The sequence below is a fragment of the Bemisia tabaci genome, chromosome 8 (assembly GCF_918797505.1).
Source record: "Bemisia tabaci chromosome 8, PGI_BMITA_v3".
Taxonomy (NCBI): Eukaryota; Metazoa; Arthropoda; class Insecta; order Hemiptera; family Aleyrodidae; genus Bemisia; species Bemisia tabaci.
The window spans coordinates 38,074,386-38,101,160 of record NC_092800.1 but is presented as its reverse complement, the minus strand read 5'-3'; the positions used below and the strand labels follow the sequence as shown (position 1 = coordinate 38,101,160).

The 26,775-nt window shown below is 39.6% G+C and overlaps 1 protein-coding gene across 1 annotated transcript; it reads left to right on the top strand.

Annotated features, from left to right (window-relative positions):
- Positions 1 to 7,781: 7,781 nt before the first annotated feature.
- LOC109033825 (facilitated trehalose transporter Tret1) lies at positions 7,782 to 25,692 on the top strand. The gene is made up of 6 exons (XM_072303462.1): positions 7,782 to 8,370; positions 10,936 to 11,298; positions 14,557 to 14,804; positions 18,131 to 18,318; positions 20,026 to 20,340; positions 23,615 to 25,692. The coding sequence occupies exons 1-6, from the start codon at positions 8,304 to 8,306 to the stop codon at positions 23,874 to 23,876; spliced, it is 1,443 nt and encodes a 480-aa protein (XP_072159563.1). The 5' UTR covers positions 7,782 to 8,303; the 3' UTR covers positions 23,877 to 25,692.
- The last annotated feature ends 1,083 nt before the right edge of the window (positions 25,693 to 26,775 follow it).

Genomic DNA, 26,775 nt, shown 5'->3' with positions numbered 1-26,775 from the left:
GAACCCAAACGATGGCCATTTCGTCACTCCTCTGACGTAAGGGCGTATCTTGATTTCCATGTGAGCCTTGTCCTCCGTTTTACTCTATGCATTCCAGGGCTCATGTGGAAATTGAGATACGCCCTTACGTCAGAAAGGCGACGATTTTTTCTAGGAAAAAATGGAATGCGACAGGTAATCTATTTAATATCATCAGCCTAAATACAATTAAATGATTTTTTTCCAAATTATTTTAACCTTCATTTTTAAATTGGACTACATTTTGCAAAAAGGAACTAAGAGCATTGCAATGTTGCTAAGATTGTGCAACTTCTCTTCTCTTGGAAAAAAAGCTGGTCATCTATAAACATTTTCTATTTTACAAATTAAAAACTGCAAATACCAAAATTACCATGTTAATTTCATATTTTTGCATGATTACAGTAATTATATTGCTAAGGGTGAAAACGCACAATCTTAGCAACATGGCAATGCTTCTGGTTCCTTTTTGCAAAATGCAATCCAATTCTTGTTACTTCTTTCATTGTTCTGAAGCTCCATGTAAAATAATGCTGATGGAGTAATAAAGAAACATTTCATTTTAATCCATAGCACTAGCTACCCAACGAACCAAAAAATGCAACTCTATAATTGATTCTTTCGAAAATGACCACCCGAAAAAGTAAGGAATGAAGTGACGAATCTCGTGCCTTCTCAACAAAATTTTCAGCATAACATGGTTGACACGTTCTAAAATTGCAAAATTAACTTATAAGTGAGGAACCAGCGTTTTCTATGTTTAAAAAGTTCAACTTTTAACTTAATATTAAAGCAAATACAGCTTCGGTCAAAAAGGTAACTAATATTACTGTGCTTCACGTTAAATATCGACGGTGAAACTACCAAACCACGTATCTCGGTTTGCGACGTCGCAGACTTCCTGTCATAGTTTATTTTTTAAATGAAAAACTACTCAACGTCCAGTCTTGAAAATGTCTGTGATTTTTCCTCTTCGTGGGGAGAAAATTCCTCGAAAATTTCGAGGAATGATATTGATTTGGTCTACTTCAAAAAAATAAAATGTGAGCGTAGATTTTTAAACACCGCAAACGAGATACGTGGTTTGGTAGTTTCACCGTCGATATGTAGGAATTTTTAGAGTGCTAAATTTGCTCTTGGTACCAGGAGAAGTGTCTTGCAACAAACTAGAAAGGAGATATTTGAGGAGCCAATTAAATTCCACTTATTTGCCGAACATGAAAGTAGTTCCTGAGAGGCTGAGTTGGCTTACGTTAACTTTGGTATTTATCGGCAGCAAAAAGGTTTTCTTTTTTCATTCTAGCAAAAACAATAAATGTTAAAATCTCTTTCATACTTGTATTAATTTTGAACGTACAAGGAAAAAAGCTCAGTTCAGCACCTCAGTTTTTTGGTTTAGGTAACCAAAAATGTTTTACTAAAGAAACGGAATTTTACTTCAGCTGATCGAAATTCGGTTTTGGAACGAAACTTCGATCACCTGAGCCGAAAAACTTAGTTCAATATGAACTCAAGTTCAGTCCCTGTGATCAAAGTTCCTTCTCGGTGCAATATATCGAGGAAGTGTGTGTTTAGCGAGGAAATTTGATGAGATAAAATTCACTCGGATGCTCCAATTCTCAACTAATCCAGTTTTCCATTCACAAGTTTCGACGCGCAATTCGTTTTCAATCGTCGCCGAATATGTGCATTGGAAATGCATGGAGAGACCCTCCTTTGAATGTGAATGCGAGGTCTGAGACGGAATATTGAGCATTGGCTGAGGACAATTGCTATATTCTCAAGTTCGAGGTTCGTGGAGTTGTTGAACGAGAGGTTGTCGGGTCTTCGTAGTCTTAACCATTCCAGTCGAACGCACAAAATTGTAAATATCGTGTCTTCGAGTGAGTTTCGCACCAACGCGGATAAGTTTAGCATTCGAACTTTTCTGTTAAAGGACCTGAGAACGTCTTCAAAATATTGTGCTTTTCTCGAGCTAGAGACTTACATGAGTATGATGCTTGTACACTCTGAACTTCGCTGTTTTTTCAGCCTTCGTCATATATGCATAGTTATTTTATGGAATTGCGATAGCTGCGCAAGAACTCGAACCAAATCGGTTTCCGGTAAAAGAGTCTAAGTCTAAGAAACGAGATGAGGCAAAAAAAAAAAAAACACTTATTACCTCAACAAGAAGAATGACTAAAAATCCAAACAAAATTGATCAATAAAAATTAGTTTCATTGAGGGAAAGATGAATGAACTAACAGGACAAGGATAATTCTCTGGGAAAACATCCATTAAATTTTGTTCAGATATAATTTGGATTGCATTTTGCAAAAAGGAAGCACTAGCATTGCAATGATGCTAAGATTGTGCAACTTCATCTTTTGCAATAAAATTGCGGAAATCATGAAAAACTATGAAATTTAGATGGTAATTTTTGTCTTAAATTTACAGTTTTTAGCGAGTAAAATAGAAAATATTAATGGTTAATCGGGTTTTTCCTCCAAGACAAAGGAAGTTGCACAATCTTAGCAACATTGCAATGCTAGTGGTTCCTTTTTGCAAAATGCAATCCGTTTCAAAAGTTGGGAAATCAGAAAATCTATGAAAGCCTGAAATTCGTTGGCCAATTAAAGGGCTGAACTTTTTTGTAGAAAAGAACTGAGATACAATTCCTAGTTTCTCTACGTAGGAGCTCTTTTATTTAGGTGCTGCAAGTAACTACTACTCGATGCATTTCTGAGGAGGTAAGAAAAGCGGAAGTGCCTTCAATTTTGAACGCGCAACACGCACATCCATGGACCACGAATAGTTGCATGAAGGCGCCACAACCAACTCACAATCATTGCAGTGTTCGTAAGTCGAGATAATCACCGACTTGAATCGGTCATCCTGAATAATATGAAAAAAAAAACAATTAAAGACATTTTAATCAATACGACCCATTCTCAATTTCAGAGCCGTGAAATATTGATGCAATGAATAATTGAATCACATTATTATCTAATCAACGACTTAAAATAGGTCGATTTTTACAGTTTCTGATGTTTTTAGAACTAATTTATTAATGACATCTCATGATAGATCGTAATATCAAGAGCCCTGAGACCCATACAATATATCGACGGTGAAACTACCAAACCACGTATCTCGGTTTGCGACGTCGCAGACTTCCTGTCATACTTTATTTTTTAAATGAAAAACTATTTAACGTCCAGTCTTGAAAATTTCTGTGATTTTTCCTCTTCGCGCGGAGAAAATTCTGTGAAAATTTCAAGGAATGATATTGATTTGGTCTACTTCAAAAAAATAAAATGCGAGCGTAGATTTTTAAACACCGCAAACGAGATACGTGGTTTGGTAGTTTCTACACTCACATTTTATTTTTTGGAAGTAGACCAAATTAATATCATTCCTTGAAATTTTCACAGAATTTTCTCCGCGCGAAGAGGAGAAATCACAGAAATTTTCAAGACTGGACGTTGAGTAGTTTTTCATTTAAAAAATAAAGTATGACAGGAAGTCTGCGACGTCGCAAACCGAGATACGTGGTTTGGTAGTTTCACCGTCGATATGCATAACAGGGCTCGCGTCATAATGCACATAGTTCGTTTGGCAGAAATCCGTCCATTTATCGCTTTGCCACATGGAAAGTGTAACTCTGCTTTCCGGGAAGACGTCATTTCGAGAAATACTTCGGCCGGAAAGTGACGATTCGATGAAAGAAACGAAGGAAATGTGCTCAACGCGGAACCTTGAAGTTAACGAGCCTCCGGGATCCCTGCAATACAAGTGCAGGACAAATTCTGCCGCGCTAAAGAAGAACGCCGTATGATCATTCGAGAGTTGCCGAATTTCCCTCGATGAAATATGTATTTTCGACAACATTCATGCATATTGTTCCGTGAAATTTCCTGATATTTAAGATCAAATTGCGTACGAAATTGTCTGAAAATTTTGGAAAATAATATTCACAAATTTACAAGTAAATTTGGGTTTCACTGAAAAAAAATTCTCGGCGTTTTTACCACGGTCCGTTGGTACCTTTACCATCTCACTTTTTTTACCAATTATTGGTAATTTTACCTAGACAGACTGGTAAGCTTACCTAAAAACCGGTATTTTTGCTGTTTTTTTTCAGGTAAGAATACCACTTTTATTGGTAATCAATTCCCGGTAACTTTGCAATTTTATCTCGGTAATTCTACCACAGTCGATAAAAAAATATTGGCGTTTTTACCAAGGTCTAGTAAAATTACCTAGAAAGTTCAATAATTTTACCGAGATTTCTCCGTAATATTACCAATTCCATAAATGGTAATTTTACCAAGAAAAACTAGGATCAAATAGAACCCTGAATTCTTGGTAATTTTACACTTTTCTTAGTAAATACACCGAGATTTTTTTTCAGTGTTTATAGGAGGGAACTTGGCAACGTCTGAAGGTCCATACGGCGTTCTTCCTTAGCACGGGAGAATTGGGGGCATTCACACATGAATGTGCGCGGATCCCTGTTCGGCGACACCCCCGCCCGTGTTTTGCATGGCCCCGGGTTGTTCCGGCAAGAAAAGCGTGTGCTTATTATCATACATTTAATTAATTAGAGCGCGGCGCTTCCCGTTGCGCGGGGGCGACTCCACCGGGTTCCGCGAATTGGGTCGAAACTCCTGCTCCCCGACAATAATTGTGCCCTCGACGTTTTCTTTAATTAATTAAAATTTCGCCTCGGCGATGCCACCGACACGGCCGGCACTTGTGCGTTTGAATTCATCGCGCACTTACGGCGAGCTATTGGACGACATCGCAGTGTTAGTGACGTCAAGGGAGTGCACTACCGTCCAAAGGCAAAGGAAAAACGCCGTATGAGCCTTCAAGCGATGCCAAATTTCCTTTGACCTCTTCAGATATGCACGGGACTTGTCAGTTCACGGAAAAAAAAAGAATTGCTGATTCAGCAATTCAATTGCTAAAAACAGTGAGTGCAATGTTTCAACGCAGATTTTATAACAAAAAAATGCTACTTTAACCACATTGTAAGCTAATTTAACCACGGGGGTGGTTAAAGTAGCATTTTTTTGTTGAAAAATCTGCGTTGAAACATTGCACTCGCTGTTTTTAGCAATTGAATTGCTGAATCAGCAATTCTTTTTTTTTCCGTGTTGTAACACCCTAAGAACAGGAAACCTATACAAGGAGAGTATTACCAGTTAGTGACAAGGGGCCAATGTATCTAAGGCGAATGATTGAATTGATACATTCTTAAAAACACTTGAGCGCAAATTTTTGGTCAAATTCGCAAAAATTTGGATCGCAGTTAGCAAAAAGGAACTAACGCGATTACAGTGTTTTCAAAATCGTGCAACTTCTCCTTTTCTTTTGAAAGTACTTGATATATACTGTATTAAAATGTACACGATTAATTGCCTTTGATTTTAACATTTTTTTAGTGGGAAGTCAAAACTATTTGCTATACTGAGAAAATTTTTAGATGATCATGAAGAAGCAACATTTTTAGAACACTGTCAATTGAGCTGGTTCCTTTTTGCTAAATGCGATTCGTTCCTCTTCTGTTTTTCGGAGGATTTCGTTCGAAATTTGATTTTAAGAAGTCTGAACATTTGAAGTAAAAATATTCATAACGTTTTTCAAAAGTAAATATTTTCTGAGAGGAAATTGACAACATTTGAGTGCTTACAAGATTTTTTTTTTTTATTAGAACTGCAGAGCATCTAGATGGAGAAAGGTTCTAGGAAAAAACTTGTCTGTTTTTCCTTGGAGATTTTACTCCACTTCAAAGATAAATAAGACTAACTTTAAGCAAACTAAACGATGTTTGACTGGACACTTCAGTTTGCATATATTTTCAGTATCATGGAATTGCGAGCTCAAAAATTGGAGTCGTTTCCGCTTTAAAACGACTTGACTAAAATGCTGTGGCGCCTTAATGCAACTATTCGAGTTTCACGGATGTGCGTGTTGCGTGTTCAAAATTAAAGGCACTTCCGATTTTCTCACTTCGTCGGATATGTTCAGGAATCTTCAGTTGTAATAATCTAAATACAGAAAGCGTATACAGGGAGAGCATCACCAGTTAGAGACACGGGGCCAAAATATCTAAGGCCGATGATTTAATCGATACCTTCTTAAAAAGACTTAAACGCCAGGGATTCATAGACATTCAAATGCCAACTGCCAAGTAAACACCAGGAATGCTGATATGACGGCTGCGATAAAGGATAGCCCCACTCTAAGAAGACACCATACCTTCTTCTTGAAACTCTCAGTGATCTAAAGAAAATTTATGATGCAAAAAATTTTGAAGCGAAATTAAGAGAATATCTAATTAACGGAGAGTACTATGGAATTAATGAGTATGTTCAGGATTGAATCTTATTTTGACCTACTACTATGGGATTTAATTATTTTCCCTACTTGATAAATGTATTAAAATATTAATATAAAACTTAACATATTTGTATTAGCTCTTTTTTGTGCAGAAACAAACAAACAAAGAAACAAATAAATACATTAAATAAATAAATAAATGTCCGAATGCACATACTTCCGTTTGGCAGAAATACGTCTAAATAAGCTATTTACAATAAAAACATTGTCTATTTATTCCTATGAAACTTCTACTAAATAGCAGGTTTAATCTACTTGTGTAATACAAACCTGCTATATAAATATGCATGTTCTATTTTTAATACGAAATAGCTATTTAGTTGCAATTTATAGCTGAGATCACTATTTTTGAAAACATTTTTGACTATTTTCGTCACCCAATTTTTGAATTTTTAAAAACTTCTTACTTACAATTTTTCATTGTCCAATTCTTTCTTTGCTACATGACTGCTACATGACTCTTGCTTCCCCTTCAAAAACTTCATTGCGAGATACGACTCTATTTGGAAAAAAGAGTCCCTAAAATATATTGTGTCTGTAGTCATTTCGTCACCTTTCGACTGAAGTATTAGAAGCATCATGCGAAGTTTCAAAATTTTCGCCGCCATTTTATTTTTTTACAAAGAACTTGTTCAGCAAAAATCGGAAATAATTGAGAAATTTTTCGTCCGAATATTTCACTGAATTTTCTTTGTGCTGCGGTTGAAATTCTGTGAAATTTTCAAACAGATTCAACCAACAAATTCACTGTAAAAAAATAAAATGGCGGTTGAAATTTTGAAAGCCGTATGGCGCTAATGATACTTCGGCCGGAAGGTGACGAAAGGACTGCAGACAAAATATATTTTAGAGACCCTCTTGCAGAAATACAGTCATATTTCAAAATAACGTTTTTGAAGGGGATGCAAAACTCTTGTAGCAGAATTTTCAAAAGTAGGAATTCGACGATAAAAAATTGCAAGTAAGCAGCTTTTACAAATTCAAAAATTGAGTGACGAAAATAGTCAAAAATAGTTGTCAAAAATAACGATTTTATGGCGATAAATTGCGATTTAATAGCTATTCCGTATTCAAAAATAGAACATAGCGATTTATAGCAAGTTTTTATTTCAGAAGTAGATTTGACTTGCTATTTAGTGGAAGTTTTATTGGAATACATAGACAATGAATTAACTTTGAATAACACATTTATCACTATCAATCTTGAAATTCTGCTACACGGAACGTGGAATTTAGCTTTCCGAAAAAACGTCATTTCGAGAAACGTTTCAACGAAACACAGCTGTAGAATAGAAATTACTTTTGGCAGCAAACACACAATAATAAACTTACGAGACCCGGTGCATCATTAAACAGTTCCGAAAATCCCGCTAAAGTCCCTGCAAACGTTGCGAATGATCGGCACTCGACCGTGCTGCTCAAAGAGCATTCCTCATGAAAAATTAATTTTCCACAATATCTTTAAGCTGATAAGTCTCATAAAGACTGGAAACATCCGAGACTTCATATCACAAAGCGATAAAAGCTTTTTGCTGTCTGAGTTTCTCGAATTATTATGCACTTTTTTTCCTCCCGTGATGTTCGCACCAGACGAAATCACCCGAAAATCACGAAGCGCACGGAGATTTTGTTCTTTTTCCTCTTTTTTTACCCGGCGAGCAAACTCCTGGCTTCTCGTTTTATCTCTTCGTAAATATTACGATGCTCCTCCGGTCACGTGCGGAAAACTCAGAAAATCTGAACAATGACTTTGAGACTATTATCCAGAGCCATTGTCTAATATTTGCAGGTTTAGTTGCTGGCAGTGTAGTAAGCGTACTATCATCACCCTGGCAGCGTCGACTGTTGCACTTACCGTTCATGGGATATTTAACAGTGTTCCGATTTAGAAGAAAATGATCCAGACAGCATGGCTGTCCGCAAACAAGGGATATTTACGTCAAATACTCGTTTGCTGCGCTGGTGAGTACTAGAGTCCCTTTATACTCAGAGTCAAGACAATTTGAATCCATTTCTGATTGGTTCCCGTATTTTAGGCCTCCACAGTGTCACAAACGGGAATAAAGATTACATTTTCACCAATTGCAAAGATTATAATCTGGAATGGACCAGGGAATTACGGGTTCGGCAAGGAACAAACGGAATGAGAGGAGGAACGGAGAAAGGCATTTGAGAATGGGCCGATCAAAGATTACGAAAAACGTTCAATTTCTGTAATCTTTATTCCCGTTTGTGACATCCATGAGCTGAATTGTCTTGACTCTCAGTATAAAGGGACTCTAGTGAGTACAATTTCTGAATCTGAATCCGTTTTTGTCTTCTGATGAAACTGAATTAGTGGCGATTTTTGAAAGCTGGCAACACTGTTTTTCCTCCATTTAAATGCATGTAAAACAATCGATTCTGGCATCGATTGAGGCAGCCTGCCTCATCTAAAATCGATATTTTTAATGGATTTAAATGGAGAAAAAACGGTGTTTCCAACTTCAAAAATTGGCAGTGGACAGGGTTAGGCAAAATAACCCTTACCGCAGCCGAAAGGGTTAATGTCACATCGTTCAGCACAGAAAAAGTCCTAAAAGTTGAAAAATTGATTCTTTAAAAACATTTCACAGTCAGCGAGGCGCGATAAATTTTGAATTGGAAAAAAACCGTGAAAAAAATTTGACAGCACTGACACCAGCCTTAAAAATGATTCATTTCCGTCGTCTAAAACATTTTTGATAATTCAGATTATGGCTGGAAACGTTCATCCCAATTTCTAAAGAGTATTATGCAGGGTGATCCAAGGTTGAACCGTCAGACTGCAGGAGCGAGTCCTATGGGTCAAAATAGGACTTTTTCTACTTTGAAAATTTTTCACCTTGGAAATGAATTGTACATACCGGAAAAGACAATGCTCCGAATCTAATTTTAATTGGTATGAACCCATAATTTGAAACTATAAACTCATTCAGTTCTCAACGGAGCTCAAAATCACCACTTTTGACCTTTCTCCCCCACATTCGGTTCTTCTGGAGGACAATTCACTCCTTAAATATTCACTTCAAACTGAAGAGGGGGCGGAGGATGGGTTCGCGGGGCATCCCGCGGAAAATTCTAAGAATTTTAAAGCATCCAGTCCAGTTTGCAGTTTGAGTAAATTTAGTCACGAATAATTATCAAGTATTAGCTTCCTTCTCTCTTCAATCCTTCGCTCCTCCTTCTTTTTTTCTTCCCTTTTACCTCTCCCTTTTCTCGGGCGAACGGGGGGAGGAGGCGTGCGACGAGAGTGGCATGAAACGTAAGGAAGAAAGAAAATATTAGTAATTTCAGAGAAATATTTCATGAAATTTCACGAGGCTGTGAAATTTTTCATAACTTTCAGGGGCTAGAGTATTAACCCGCACTCAAAAACACGAAAATAGAAAAAAGTCACAATCCTTACGTTCTGCGAAATGAACCGGTATTTTTCAATATCTTTCATAATAATTATATACCGCTCCGTGGTACGCTGTGGTGGCCGGCGGGTGGCCAGCGCCTACAAACCTAAGGGGATACTTCAAGCATTGCGCAATGCGTGGAGTATCCCCTTTGGTTTGTAGGGGCCAATGCGCGTTCCGCGTTGGTAGCACGACGCTCCGCTCTGTGTCAGGCTTTAATACTTTAACTCGCAGAGTCAACGTTTTTCAACTCACGATTTTGAAATGTTTGCACACTCTGCATGGATTATTCTCATTTAAATTGATGAGATAAAAAATATATATGAAAGGAAAGTATAATGTGTGTTTTGTAAATATCAAGGTGATTCCGTGTCAAATTCAATGACTTCCAAAGCACTTTAATCTATTTTGCACTTTTAGCATTTAAATTCTAGTGAAATCTTTTATTATAGATTTCACGAGGCTGTGAAATATTTTATACTTTTCAGGGACTAGAGTATGCAACGCGCACTCAAACACACAAAAATAGAAAAAACTCACAATTCTTGAGTTTTGCGAAACATAGAAATGAACTGGTATTTTTTAATATCTTTCATAAACTTCTGAAATTCCATGAAATATTACGCGTGAAATTTCAAGATTTTATTTTTCATGAATTTTACCACCCTTCATGCGTCCCCTACGTCCCCCTACGTCCCCTTATGTTCCCTTACGACCTCCCACGTCCCTCTGCGTCCCCCTACGACCTTCTACATCCCCCTACATCCCCCTACATCCCCCTACATCCCCCTACGTCCTCTTACGTCCCCCTACGTGTTTTACGTCCCCCTACGTCTTCTTACGTCCTCTTACGTCCCTCTACGTCCCTGTGCGTCCCTCTACGTCTCTCTACGTCCCTCTACGTCCCTCTACGTCCCTCTACGTCCCTCTAAGTCCCTCTACGTCCCTCTACGTCCCTCTACGTTTCCCTACGTCCACCTACGTCCTCCTACGTCCTTTTACTTCTTCGCCCTTTGGATCCGCCTACTAATCCCTTTTCACAGATCCTATCACATTTAAATTTTAAGCTACGTATCCATTCTAATGCCTCTTCGGAATGTCCCAGTGAGCATCCTGCCGTTCGTCTACGGGCTCGTGCAGACGTGGCCGAACCTGGCGATCGAGGAGATCCTGAAGGGGGAGGCGGGGTTCGCGGTGGACCCGGAGGACATCGCGGTGATCGTGTCGATGGTGACCCTGGGCGAGTTCCTCATGCCGATCCTCTTCGGGTTCGTCCTCGTGCGCCTCGGCCGAAAGACGAACATGCTCCTCAACGCCCTCATCTACGCCGTCGCCTGGGCCCTCATCATCTTCGCCCGATCGCCGTTCTGGCTCATCGCCGCCAACTTCGCCGCCGGCCTAGGCTGTGGCATCATACTCATCATCGGGCCCATCTACATGGCCGAGATCGCCGACTCCAAAATTAGAGGTTAGAATTTGTTGAAATAGTCTATAAATCGCCCGGGCTGATTATTGAAATTGATACACGAAGTTATAGACAAAGAAAACAAAAGGGACATAGAGGGATTCTATTGGAAGAAGCGAGAAGTTGCAATGGACATAGGAGTCAACAAGCAGGCCGCAACGGGCCGATTATTGAAATTGATAGACAAAGTTATAGACAAAGAAGACGAAAGGGGTATGCATGGACAGGGTTACACGGGTGAAATGAAAAGTATGAAATATTGAAAATTTCCCAAAATTCTGAAAAATATGAACATATTTTCAGGGGCTGGGTATGCAGCACGCACTAAGAAACACCAAAAAGCAAAAACCAGTCGTTTTTCATTTAATTTTGAAAAAATGTTATTCTATATTTTTCAAATTTTTCTGCAATTTCATGAAATATTTCACATAAAATTTCAAGATTACATTTTTCGTGAAAAAATGCAACCCTGTGCACAGAGGGATCCTATTGGTGGGAGCGGGTGGTTGCAATGAATAAAGGAGGTAGGTAATAGACTAACTGACGGCAACCCACGAGAGAACCTATGGTTTGTCCATAATTCACTCCCTTAGTCTAAAGGAACCACCCACTACAACCAACAGGATCGCTCTATACTCCCTATGTCTTAACTGTCGATAGCTTTGCTTGTTTATCGATTTCAATAATCAGCCTGCAGAGATAAGTTAATTTAGAGACCTCGCACTAAAAAATCTATTTTGTGGTATCATATCCATTATGGCCCTAAAACTCATTTTTTCCTCAGAAATTATCAGAAGCTACTTTTTAGGTGTATGCAAGATTAGGAATTGCCATTGATTGATTTTACGCCCAAGAGACAATTCTGAACAATGCTTGGTTTATCATCGTGAATTTACGACTCTTTTTAAGAAAGCAGCATAATCTTAATACGTTTAGACAATGAGAAACTCCATCTTCATATTTAAGTCACAAAGAGGCCTTGATGATTTAATTTGAAGTTAAGCACAACCAATTATGAACGATGGCAGACAATAATTACAACTAAAAATAGATAAATGCAAGTAAAAAGTTCTTTCTTTAAAGTTTTATCGCTGAAAAAACACCTAGAACATGATGAACCGCTTCATGCTAATTCTTCATCAAAGTAAAATTCGTTCAAGTAAAGTCAAACAGTAAAATTGGACGTTTCAAACAATGGGATCGCATTGAACAAGAGGAAACAAGCTCGATTGCAAGTGTTTTTAGAAGCATGCATGTTTATCCTTGCCTTAAAAATGCCTAAAATAGCAAATAGTCTTCGTTATTCTATTAGAGAACTGTTAATTTGAAATGGAAATTATTGCGTTGATGTTATTAGGTACTGTACATAAATTTAGTATTGTTTAAAGTGAGGAAGCAGTTGCACTTCAGAAAACACCGCAATCGAGCTGGTTCCCGACAAACATACAGCTGTACTTTAAATTTTGTCTCCGTTGACCAAGATCCAATACCCCTGTTTCCGATCACACATGTTCGGTGAAACTGGAAAAACGTGTACCTCGGTTGCGGTGTTTCAAAATCTCCGCTCACGTTTTATTTCATCAAAAGACAAAAAACCAATACTTGTGCAAGAACTATTCAAAGAGTGTCCTGAACACAAAGAGGGAAAATCGGGGAAGATTTTGAGAAATGACGATGAGTATTGTCTATTTAAGGAATAACGGTGAGAATGGACGCGATCCACATTCAGCGTACATGAGCGTGAGGCAACTATTCGACCATCGGAGTGTAGCACAGTTTCACGCGAAATTGAAGGAGAACTCAACGCACCAACTCACCAGACCAATTCCTGCAACGGCTTTATTAAAAAACAAATCAGGGCAGAAGGCTGATTATTGAAATTGATAGACAAATCTTTAGACAAAGAAGACAAAAAGGATATGGAGAGATCCTATCGGTGGAAGCGTGTGGTTGCAATGGACAAAGGAGGTAGGTAATAGACTAACTGATGGAAATCCATGAGAGACCCTATACTTATAGTCACTTTCTCCTTTAGTCTATAGGAGCCAACTATTTCAACCAATAGGATCGCCCCATACTCCCCATGTCTTCTTTGTCTATGGCTTTGTCTATCAATTTCAATAATCAGCCTCCTGAGTCGTAACCCGAGATACATGCCTTTGCGCAGTCTCACCGACGATGTGTGAATGTCCACGGCAAAAGGTACCTTACCCCACAAAGACTCAAAATTGAGTGTCTGATTCAAGAGTGCAGAGGAATGTTCAACGAACATTTTGGGGGCAGAAAAGCTTCAAAAATATCATGCCAAATCGAGCATAGCTATGGTGAGTTTAAGATGGAAGTACGATAAACGTATTTTTGAGAGGAAACTTCTTAAAATTATGATATAACATGTTCAGGATACGAAATTATATTATTTTAATATACCTAAACTTCTTGCTGTGTACTTGCTTGTAATATTTCCTGCCACTCATTTGCAAAAAAAATGAACTTGTCTCTCCATTATAATTAAAGAGACTGAAGAGAGAGTTTTTCTTTGAAATCTTAGCCGGAGATTTTCTTATCAAACTAGATAAACATAGCTCTACTCATTTTGTCCCCGTGGACTAAGGTCCTTCTTCTCGTTGCCCAAGAAGCAAAGATTGCAATTATATTTGGTAAAATTATCGCTATTGGGCCGGAGTTTTTTGTATGTTGTCTATTCTCTGCTTGAAGGGGGGCTCTCCTCATTGAACTTTGTTGCAATGAAATTAAAATAGGATGCAGTTTTTCTCTGCATTGCAAATTTCCTACCTTTCCCACACCTAAAATTTATTTTATTGATCCTTAAAATTTGCATTTATTGATTAAATGATGAAAAAATATTGCAACCTTATTGTTGGGGGAAAATCAGTTTAATTGCCACACCTAAAGTGCAAATATTAGTCCAGTAGTTTCGTTACGTTGTGCTACTTGGGTCGCGGTCAAAAATGTACATCGTCACCTTCTGGCCAAAGTATCACAAGCGTCATGAGGCGTTTCAAAATTTCCTCTGTCATTTTATTTTCTTACAGAGAAAGTCAACGAAGCTGAAAATGTCCCTGAATTTTCTTTGTACTCCCGATAAAATTCAGTGAAATTGTCAAACGGATTCAACCAACAATTTCTCTGTAAAAAAATTAAATGGCGGTGGAAATTTTGAAACGTCGCATGAAGCTTGTGATACTTTGGCCGGAGGATAATGACATATCCCGAATTAAGTCCGTTTTGTACTTCCAACAGGCGCTCTGATAAGCGTGTACATCACAGTGATCGCCATCGGTCAGATATTCATGACAAGCGTCGGTATTTTCATCTCCTACTTCGACATGAACCTCATAGCGCTGATCCTGTCCATCGTGGCTTTCTTCTGCATCCTCATCATCGCCGTCGAATCACCTAGTTGGCACCTAATTGACAACGATGAAGTCAAGGCGGAGGAGAGTTTCAATTACTATTGGAATACTGGCGAGGAAGCTGATAGACCGCAGGTTTGTCTCCATCAACGAGTGACTGAGTGAGTTATATGCTGGTTACACGCTCAAATTCCCATTAATTTCCGATCAAATGGTGACTGGTGCGCACCATCTACCATCAAATTTCTGCGGCTTGCAAAAATTTGATGGTAGATGATGGAACTGTGGGGCTCATCCTTCATCTGATTTCCACACAACCGTGCTTATTTCATGCTTATTTCAATCAAAACGCTGTTTTAATTAATTTTACTCATCAATCTAGATAACTCTCGACCGCCATCTTGGTCATCATTTTGATCGGAATTTGATGGAAATTTGAGCGTGTAACCAGGCCAGAAGAGAGGAAAATACTGCCGTGCTAAAGAAGAACGCCGTATGAACCTTCAGTCGTTGCCAAATTTCCTTTGATAAAACACGGATTTCCTGGTGAAAAATAGAATATTTTTCCTACAATTTTTCAAGTAATTTTGTTCGCAATTTCACCTAAAGTTCTTGAAAATTTCAAGGGAAAATATCTATAGCTTTCCTCAAAAATAAACATTTCCTCGAGGGAAATTTGGCAACTCTTGAATATTCATTCGGAGTTCTTCCTCAGCATGGCAGAATAATATGATAACATTTTGAGGGAATTACAGAACTACACAACCGGCTAAAAAGGTTGATTTCGCATAATTTGCATGATCAAAAATAATTAGCTAAAAATTCCTTCAATGCAGCGGGCTGAATGTTCAAATTGATAGACAAAACAATAGACAAAGAAAACATGCGAGGGAGTATGGAGCGATCCTATTGGTTGAAATAATTGGTTCCTAAAGACTGAAGCAGGAAATGATGGACAAACTATTGGGTCTCTCTTGGGTTGCCGTTAGTTGGTCTATTATCTACCCTCCTTGTCAATCGTAACCTCCCGCTTCTACCATTAGGATCCCCCCATATCCCTTTTGTCTTCTTTTGTCTAGAGCTTTGTCTACCAATTTCAAAAATCAGCCCGCAGGAGTATTCACGACGAGGAACACCATGGTGGTTATTATGCAAAAACAGAAAAGATGCATTATGTAAAAGGAAAAGGCACTTATATCAAGCAGAAACCCGCTTTCATTCAGTGATTTTATTCTTGATTCGAAATAAAATCTTCTTGACAGCGTACTCAAGAATGTTTCTGCCTAAATTGAGTCACTTTTATTCTCTAATGAAATTCCAAACTTATGCTAAACGTTATTAAATACGGATGCTAGGACTTGGTGAGTTTTTGAACTATCGCTCTCTTTTTGTGCCGTAGTATCTTGATTTATTTTGCGAGGGAAGCTTCGCACTCTTAAAGGATGCCTGTCATTCTTATATGTTGTAGCGCCTTCAATTTTGTATGATGCCGCGCAACAACTGTGTTGTAGAATAGTTGCTTGAAGCGCCGCCGTGGTGCGATGCGGTTCGGCGGGCGGGCGGCCAGCGCCTACAAACCTAACAGGGATACTTCACGCATTGCGCAATGCGTGAAGTATCCACTTAGGTTTGTAGGCGCCAAGGCGCGTTCCGCGATGGCAGCACGCTGCTCCGTTCTGTTCGGCTCTGATATTGAAACTCGCAGAGTCAGCGTTTTTCAACTCATGATTTTGATATGTGTGCACACTCTGCATGGATTATATATATATAAAGTCGCTTTATAACGCACTCTGGCGTTCTACGACACCCAAACGCCACATATGCCTGTCTTCCCAGAGGTTATCGGGCAACTGACACCGCAACATCTCTTCGTCAACGCCCTGCCGCCAACCCTTTACGGGACGTCCCCGTCGCCTCTTCCCAGGTGGTACCCAATCCAAAACTTGTTTGGGCAACCTCTCCTCCGACATTCTTTGCACATGTCCATACCAGCATAACTGCCTGGACATGACGTCGTGCACGATATCTTTCTCAACCTTCATCACCTGGCGAATTCTCTCATTACGGACACGGTCCCGTCTCGAAATGCCGGCAGATCGCCGCCAAAAATCCATTTCAGTTGCCCTCAACATTTCTTGCGTTCTTTTCGTCATAGGCCACACTTCACTACCATAGAGCACGATACTTTTAACGATGGCGTCATATATCCGGTGCTTGTTTGCCTTTGAGATGCTCTGATCCCAGAGCACCCCGTTCAGCATCGCGATGGCTCTCCTGCCCTGGATGATCCTGTCCTTAATTGCTCTATCCATCCTTCCATCCTGATCGAGCCAAACACCGAGATACTTATACTCGTCACACTCTTCGATGCGCCGTCCATCCTCAAGCTCTATGCTTTGCCGTTGATGCGCTGCTCCCACGACCAGCTTCTCTGTCTTGGACACACTAACGTCCATGCCCCATTTCCGATATTCTTCGACCAACTTCCGCGTCATGTAATCTGCATCTTCCTCATCTTGAGCTACAACGATCTGGTCATCGGCAAAGCATAGAGTATAAAGGGTCTGCCCATCAACGAGTGGAACGCCCATTCCCGCAACCTTATTTTTCCATTCCTTTAACACGTGCTCTAGGTAAACCTTAAATAGTGTTGGTGACAAACAACAACCTTGTTTTAGCCCTTTTGTGACGAAAAAACCTCCGGACAACTCTCCACGACATTTAATTTTTGCTATCGTCCCGTTATGCATGGATTATTCTCATTTAAATTGATGAGATAAAAAATATAAATGCAAGGAAAATATAATGTGTGTTTTGTAAATATCAAGGTGATTCCGTGTCAAATTCAATGACTTCCAAAGCACTTAAATGTTTTCTGCACTTTAAGCATTTAAATTTTAGTGAAATCTTTTATTATAGATTTCACGAGGCTGTGAAATATTTCATACTTTTCAGGGACTAGAGTATGCAACCCGCACTCAAACACAAAAAATTGAAGAAAGTCACAATTTTTACATTTTGCGAAACATGAAAAGGAACCGATATTTATCAATATCTTTCATACATTGGACGTATTTCTGTCAAACAGAACTAAGAGCCAAATTGAGTTCCTTTTGAAGATTTTAGAATCTCGGTTAGCGCGTTCTGTCAAACGGACCTAAGCGCCACGGAAAAGCATTGCGAGTATAGGAGGAGCGAGCATCGCGTTCCGCAACACCCGCCAATCCAAGCCCCCCATCTCCTTTCCTTCCCCTATGGCGCTTAGGTCCGTTTGATAGAAATACGTCTAATTTCTGAAAGTTCATGATAAATTTCATGCGAAATTTCAAGATTTTATTTTTCATGAAATGTTATCACCTTGCGAACACCATAATAATCGATTCTTTACCATAGCTTCAAGAGGGAAAATATCGATGGTCAATCTCTGTGCCTCGCTACTGATAACCACGCTTTTTTCTCAGGCAGGAGAGGCCCTGGCCGAGCTGAAAGAGACGGTGAAGCTGGAGATGGAGTCCTCGAGCTCCTACCTGGAGTTGTTCCGGACACCGAGCAACATCCGCGCCTCCATCATCGTCATCACCCTCTCCTTCTTCCAGGGGGCCAGCGGGATCGTCGCTGTATTCACTTATGGCTCCACCACCCTACCCAGGTACAAATATACGAACTTTCAATAAATATGGATCGGACTACCTACATTCTTAAAATGGGCCTACAATCTCTGGCTCAAATTACAAATAACATAGTATTAGTCTCCTCATGCACATACATGTTTTCACGGATGAGTCATAAATGGACCGCGTTAAACAGAAAGGAACCAAGCCGCATCAGCTATTGCCAAATTTAATCCGGCAATTTAATTTTTTACATGAAAATGGTTGTGCAGATTTTCGTGCAAATTTTAGTGAAAATTCTCCATGGTACGAAGCAAATTCCCTAAAATTTTCAAAGAAATCCGAGCAAACGTTCTCTTGTAAAAAATGTAATTACCCCGTTAAACTTGGCAATGGCTGATGTGGCTTGGTTCCTTTCTGTTAAACTCGGTCCAAATGTAGTTCCGAATCGCAAAATGTAGTCCAATGGACCATTAGACAAAGTACGAACTTAGGCATTCTGATACGTGTTTTTTAATCAAAATTTTATGTAAAACACGATTCGCGCAGCGATTATTAGTGAAATTAGCTCTTAACCTAGATATTTAATGTTTCTTGACGCGTGAATTCAAACCTCCCGCTAATGAAAACACAATGGTCTACGTACTTACGTCAGATCGCAAACAAAACGTTACCGCGGCAGTCTCTGCGATACGAAAATACGGCAATCTCAATCTTGACGCTTTGGCTCAGCTAGAGCAAATTTTTTACACTTTGAACAATGAAGGGTGGGAAATGAACAATGTTTGTTTGAGAAGCCTGCCAAAACCGATGTAGTGCGCGATTTGACGCACTTAGAGTATTGTGTTTTTTGTGACCGGGCAATTCAAATTTCTCGTGACCAATGTAAAATTAAAACGTAGCTACATATCGACGGTGAAAGTCGGCAATCACATAACTCGGTTTGCGACGTCGCAGACTTCCTGTCATACTTTATTTTTTAAATGGAAAACTACTCAACGGCAATTCTTTAAAACTGTCATGATTTTTCTTCTCAATGCGAAGAAAAGTCTGCAAAAACTTCAAGAAATAATATCAATTTGTTCTCCTTTAAAAAAATGACGTAGAGGCGGAGATTTTCAGACACCGCAAACGAGTTATGTGATTGCCGACTCTCACCGTCGATATATCTCAGTTAGGAGTTGACTTCAGTGATTTTTGATGCAAGAATCGTGTTCTACGTGTTTGGCTAAGAAACTGTATCAGAATGCTTAAATTCGTACTTTGTCTAGTGGTCCATTGTGACCGCCCGTACGGGGAAACACCTAAAACCATATTAAGATGAACCTGAATCTAAAATTAAGGACATTTAAAAGTAAAATTTGCTCCGCACAGGAACCTATTTTGCGAATTTGAAATTTTCGAACAATTATAGAGCCAAAAAGGTCTTATGTGCACCTGCGGGCCGATTATTGAAATTTATAGACAAAGCTATGGACAAAGAAGACATAAGGAGTATAGAGAGATCCTATTGGTTAAAATGGGGAGCTCTCATAGACTAAGGTAATAAGGGATATAAACGATAGACTAACTATCGGGTCTCTCGTGGGTTGTCGTTACTTAGTCTATTACCTACGTCCTTTGTCCATTGCAACCACCTGCTTCCATCAATAGGATCCCTCCATATCCTTTTTGTCTTCTTTGTCTATTGCTTTATCTGTAAATTTCAATAATCAGCCCACTGTCCTCTGTGCATTTCTGCGCAGGTACGATGGGTTCTGGAAGCCGTATCCAACGATGGCCTTAGTTAGTGCCCTAAACCTGGTCTTCAACCTCGTCTCCATCGCGCTTATCGATAAGCTTGGTCGGCGGCCTTTGAGTATCGTCTCCAACGCTGGCGACGCCATCGGGACCGGGATCGTGGCCGTCTATTTCTTCCTCGAGCAGAACACCGAGTGGGACACCACCAACATCAAATGGCTCCCCTACATCGGCATGATCCTCTATATTTCCTCCTATGGAGGTGCCATGGCCGTCATACCGCACATTCTCGTTGGGGAGCTCTTCCCGGCCAATGTCAGGTAATTTTAAACGCCTTCCTTCCTTAGCTTGTGTGACAAAATACTCCATCAAAATATCACGGTCAGGTGGTGTGATTAGCTTATTCGATGACTTGCACCAATCACAGCACTTGACCTTGATATTTTGATGGAGTATGTTGTTAGTGTGACACAGGCTCGTGGCCCGTTTCAATCAAATAAAAGAATTGAATTTTCGGGCCAAATTTTGCAATGGAGATGTTGCATGTGTGAGGAATTTGCGATTTGATTGTTGATTCTTTTGTAAAAGTTTGCGAGAAACATGATGGTGCCACTGGTTTTCTCTGAAATCAACTCCCAAGCTCAAAAAAAGCTCTCAAGTTGAGGCCAAAATGGAGGGGATATCCCACGCTATCCTGAGAGTCCACTTCCACATCAAGACAAACTCTCCATGCGAAGATTGGGAGCAAATACATTAGCAAGGTTGCCGTGTTTTCAGTTTTAGAGTCCCCAAATAAAATGGCAGCTCTGTCAATGTATTTGCTCCCTATCTTTTTATGGAGAGTTTGTCTTCATGTAGAGAAGGACTCTCAGGATATCGTGGGATATCCCCTCCATTTTGGCCTCAACTTGAAATCTTTTTTTGAGCTTGGGAGTTGATTTCAGAGAAAACCAGTGGTACCATCGTGTTTCTCGTGAACTTTTACATAAGAATCAACAATCAAATCGCAAATTCCTCACACATGCAACATCTCCATCGCAAAAGACGAAAATATGGCAACCGCGCAAGCTTTTATCGAATTAGATTTCAAATGATCATAAATTATCGTTTATTTGAAACACCCTATTGTCCATATGACTCATATTGATTTTTATTTTACTTACGTATGTACATTGACAATACTGCCTAGCTAGAGTAGCACGCCGTATGAGTCTTTAGCCCTTGTCATATCTCCTCTGATACAAAAACGTATATTACTGGGAAAATTATTAATATTTTCATTCGAATTATTCAGACAATTTTGTGGGCAGTTTAATCTAGCATATCTGCAAAATTCAAGGAAAAATATGCATGACTGCCCTGAAAAATGCATGTTGTCTCCCAGAAAATTTGGTAAATCTCGAATGTACGCACGGCTTCCTTTCTTAGCACGGCAGGATATGAGGGGGACTTCCAAGGAGACTTCAACGAACAGCTAGAAACATGGAGGTCACTTTCCAACTCCACGCTGACTCTGGTTCATGTAATTCATTGATGTGTAAATTTCTTGTTTGGACAATAAGGACCTATTATGTACATTTCGGGAATCATCCTTTCATTGACAGACATACACAGCAATACTAAGGAGGAACGCCGTATGAACATTCGAATTTTGTCAAATTTGTTAAATTTTAGCGGGTAGACTTTGATTTACAAAAAAAGTCAAAAAAAGGGTTGAAAATAATGGTGAATTTTTTACCGTTGTTTCTGTTAAGAGTTGTTGAAAGGTACTTTCTAAGAGACGTTGGGAATAGGGTCATCTAGACCTTACAACGGTGCGTCTAAGTCCGTAACCACGTATCTCGTTTAGGGCGCAGACGTTCGAGGCGAGACGTACTCTTGCCAAAAATTAAGTTGCCCGGTCAAATTTGGCAATGGCTGATGTAACTTGGTTCCTATTTGCTAAAGGCGGTCCAATTACTGCAGGGTGTCTACCAGAACAGGCTAGCCAAAAATCAGTACTTTTTCCAGTGCATTTCCCAAGAAATTCAGTGCCTCCTCAACAGAAAAATTTAGTACGTTTGTAGTATCTCCAATCGACGAAATTCGAAAAATTTGAAAAATGCGAATTTCTCGCTCAAATTGCTACAAGAATGACGAAAAAAGGAACCAAAATCCGGACCTTTGAGCAGACTACTTTTTCAGTGCTTCCGGACCGTCCCCAAATAAGCAGTACTATGTCCGGACTTGTAGATACCCTGCACTGATTTAAATCAAAAGCTTTGATTGCTTTGATAAAAACTTGATTATATTGAGGAAACGGCTGTACGGTCATATGTACAACCGACAAGAAAAGACAGCTCTACACCAACATGAGGATGAATTGGGGCACCATTTTGATTTTGATTCGCCCAAAATTTTAGGTGTCGAGTCCCGGGACTTTGCCAGAGGTGTGTTGGAGATGATAAACATCGTCAAGAATAGACGTGAACTATGCAACTTTAGGGCTGACATAGATGGATTGAGTGGTAGAGAAGAGCCTCTATAAATACTCCTTGGTGGGTATAGAGGTTGGCCTGAGATCAAGGAGGTGATAGTGCCCCTTTCCATCTTTGCTCTGTTTTTCAGTTTGCACTGATTCCTACCTCGGTCAGTTGCATGCTCATTTTCTTGTTTTAATTTTTACATTTTTTAGCTTCTGTTCCAGTTGAGAATGGGCATGTAATTGGCCCGAAACATCCTGGTTGTTTATGTAGAGTACCTATATCGAGAGAGTGGCCACTGGGCCCCATGGAGAGGCTAAGGACCCAAAAATGGCGGTGCTTTGTTTTGGTTTTTGTGGATGGGAGGGGGGTCATTGCCAACTTTTGACGGTTATCACCAACCGCACTTGCTGCCATCCTTACTACATCTAAGATCATTTTTCTCAAAAATCGCACATGGTTAGTCTAAAAAATATGTAAAAAAGTCGCATTAGTGCATTTGAGTAAATTTCTCGTTACGATAAGCAAAAAAAAAACTACATTTTGAGTCATTTTGCATTATATTAAATCATGGCGTCCGCCATTTTTGAGTCCTAAGGGCTCCATTCAGCCAAAGATGGCGGAGCCAATCAGAGGTGGTAACACCAGTGGCCATACTCTCTCAATATAGGTACTCTATGTGTATGTATCCTCTAGCCTTGTATACCCATTTGTTTTTTGCACGTCTCAGGATAGGTCACACTTTTTTCACTCACAATCATATCATATCTAAAGAAAACCAACCCATCTGCCACTTCTGCAATTCATCACCTCTAACCATCAAACACATACTTATGGACTGCTCTTCCCTCCGATATCTCCAATCACAAATCTACTCCCCTACAATCAACAGAAATACAAACCCTCTTACATGCGATGAACCTAATATTACCACCAAAATTCTAAAACTCCTCACCTCTCTTAATTTAAAAATCTAAATTTTCCTTTATGTTTATACTCCTATTTTCAAAATTATCTGTAAAGACGTTAATAGCCTGAGTCGCTGAATGTCTTAAAATTATAATAAATAACTAACTAACTGTTTTTTGCATTTTAGTGTGTTTTTATTCTTGATTATTTTGTATGTTTTCAGGTACCATGCCTCCGTCGTCTCGGTGATTTGCATCGCCGGGAGTTGTGCGCTGTTCAACTACATCTACTTGGGCGTGAGCCGCGCGGTCGGGGTGGCGGCCATGTTCGCCATTTTCACCGTTTGCAGTTTCGCCGCCGCCGTCTTCTCCTGGCTTTACGTATTCGAGACGAAGAACATGTCCCTCTCGGAAATCCAAGCCATCATGACGGGGCGGCAACGAACCGGCAGCAGGCCATCGCACGAGTTGAACGATCTATCTTAACTTATTTCGTCTGAGATCTTCTCGTATAACCGAATCAGGGCGGCCTCAGTCAGGGAATTATGAAAAGTCAGCACTGGAAAAAAAACAGATTGGATCTGGAGTCCAGACTCTTAAAAACATCGACAAGAAAAAATACTCTTGATTCAATCAAATTTAAGCTTAAATCAAGAACCAAGCCTCTGAATTTGAGCGGATTTCCTTTTGATTTAAGCTTAAATCTGATTGAATCAAGAGTCCTTTTTCTTGTCAATGTTTTCAAGAGTCTGGATTCTAAATCCAATGTGTTTTTTTTTTTTTCCAGTGAGAGGAAATCTGGAAATGTTGGGGAAAATGACGTAGGTAATTGTCAGGGAAAAATGTTTAAGTCAACTTTATTTGCCTGCGAGAATGGGTTATTGGATGTTTCGGAAACCGAATTTCGCCTGCCAACTATTCCGAAGTATGTCTATTTAATCATTCGGCATATCTTCAATTCTGCAGTGCCAAGGAAGAACGCTGTATGAGCCTTCAGACGTTGCCAAGTTTCCTTCGATAAAAACCGAATTTATACTAGAAAAACGGTGGGTAGTTCCCCCCAAAATTTTTAGACAATTTTGTACGCAATTTAATCTAAAATATCTGAAAATTTCGAAGAAAAATGTGCATGAATGCCGTCAAAAATACACGTTTCATCAAGGGAAATTTGGCAACTCTCGAATGTCCATACGGCGTTCTTCCTTAGCACGGCAGAATCGTCAGGAATTCCCCCCCCCCCCCCCAATTTATTTGGCTCCTATTCCTGATTATTTAGTAAATGAGGAATCTACAGTCATTTATAGACATGAGTTCTAACATAGAGATTATTTTATTGTCAGTAGACATCAGGGGGAGTTTGGCACATCCATTTTCCGGCTTTCAAATATCCAGGGATTAATGGTCGAGTAGAATCTGTTTTTGCAGACCCACTCGTCAGTTCCGTGAAAATTGATCGCCACCACCGGGATTCGAACCCGGGAACTATCGGTCTAGAGTCAGACGCGCTGACCGCTAGGCAAACCTAGCCGACCCGGGAATCTGAAGAGAGTAAGTCAGGGAGATCAGAGAATTGTCCGGGAATTTCATTTTCCAAATTCTGTGGCAACCCTGCGGCGAAGATGTGGAATGAACTTCCAAGGAATGAAATTTGGACTGCATTTTGCAATTTGGAACTAAAAATGTTGCCTCCTCAGGAAAAACACTTATGTGCACAGGGAAACTAATGGCATATACGTTGTTTTTAAACCGGGCTAGAATTTATAGTTCCAAATTGCAAAATGTAGTCCATTTAATGTTGCTGGAAAAATTTCGCAAAATTTCAAAACAAGACTTCATTCTGTAAGTTTCATGATGTTTTAAAGCTCTGCGTAGGTACAACGCGAATGGAAGTTCGATGACGGGATTTTGGAGATTTTTCATCATTCGAGCCTCGTGGTTCGAGAGAACCGCTGATTCTTGAATATCGATTTTTCACTAAATTCAAATATTGAGGGCGCATCCATTTTTTAAAGAGGGTACCACATCATTTCTTTGACATCGATTTTTCATCATAAAATCACGTCTTTTCCAGGAGCAACAAGACGTCGCTCGTGCGAAGGGCCGAGCGCCTTTTCAAATTTCCCGCGCGCCATTTCGAATTCCCCGCCTTTTCGGCCTTCTGAAGCTCAGACTCCCATTGGCTGCGCGCTAAATGCCTGCTTAGGTGCGGGATGTTTCCATTTATGTAGGTTCATCTATTTAGGAACTGAGCTAAAGACAAATGGGAAAAAACACTGTTAATAAAACTGCAATATTTGAATTATATGGGATTGTAGAATTTTATGATAATACAATCCACAAGCAAAGGGACCTTTGGTGTCGAGAAATCCATAGTTTATGTGCTGATGCCAATTATCATATCACTTGAAGGCATGTTTTATGCATCAAACACACATCATTTACCCAGAAATGAAGAACCAAATCAGAGTGCTGACAGGCTGACATTGGTCTTGAAGCAAAAAAAGTGCGACAAAGATGTACCCAAAAACGGTGTGCAGGGGGTGAGTCTATGTGGACTCAAAATCGCGAAAAATTAAAAGCTTGGCTGATCCTAATTTGTGATCTCGCAATTTGAAATTTTCATAGTAAATGCAAGTTTTCTACTCATTTTGATCAGTTTCTTCAATTTATTTGTCCATTGAATTGGTGTTGATTGGTTCACGTATTTATTTTTCGTTCGATTCATGTCGATCGAATACATACTCACTGGTAACATGCACACTACCAATCATGCTCTTTTTTGTAACTGAACAATTCGCCTTCTGCTGCGTCTGCAGCAATTGTTGTTACGAATGTGTTGTGCGTGCTGATTTTACTACATTACATAGTCGATCTTTTGAAGGCGTTTTATGTGCGCAAGTGGCGCGATCCGTCGAAGAACAAACCAAACAGGAATTGAGCGATTCATTCAATCTCTATTCTGTAGTTCTCCGACAGATAGCGCTACATGCGCACATAAAACGCCTTCAAAAGATCGACTATGTAATGTAGTAAAATCAGCACGCACAACATATTCGTAACAACAATTGCTGCAGACGCGGCAGAAGGCGAATTGTTCAGTTACAAAAAAAGAGCATGATTGGTAGTGTGCATGTAACGAGAGAGTATGTATTCGATCGACATAAATCGAACGAAAAATAAATACGTGAACCGATCAACACCAAATCAATGGACAAATAAATCAAAGAAACTGATCAAAATGAGTAGAAAACTTGCATTTACCATGAAAATTTCAAATTGTGAGATTTCGAAATCAGGATCAGCCAAGATTTTGATTTTTCACGATTTTAAGTTCACACATACCATAGACTCACCCCCTGCAAACCGTTTTTGGGTACATCTCTGT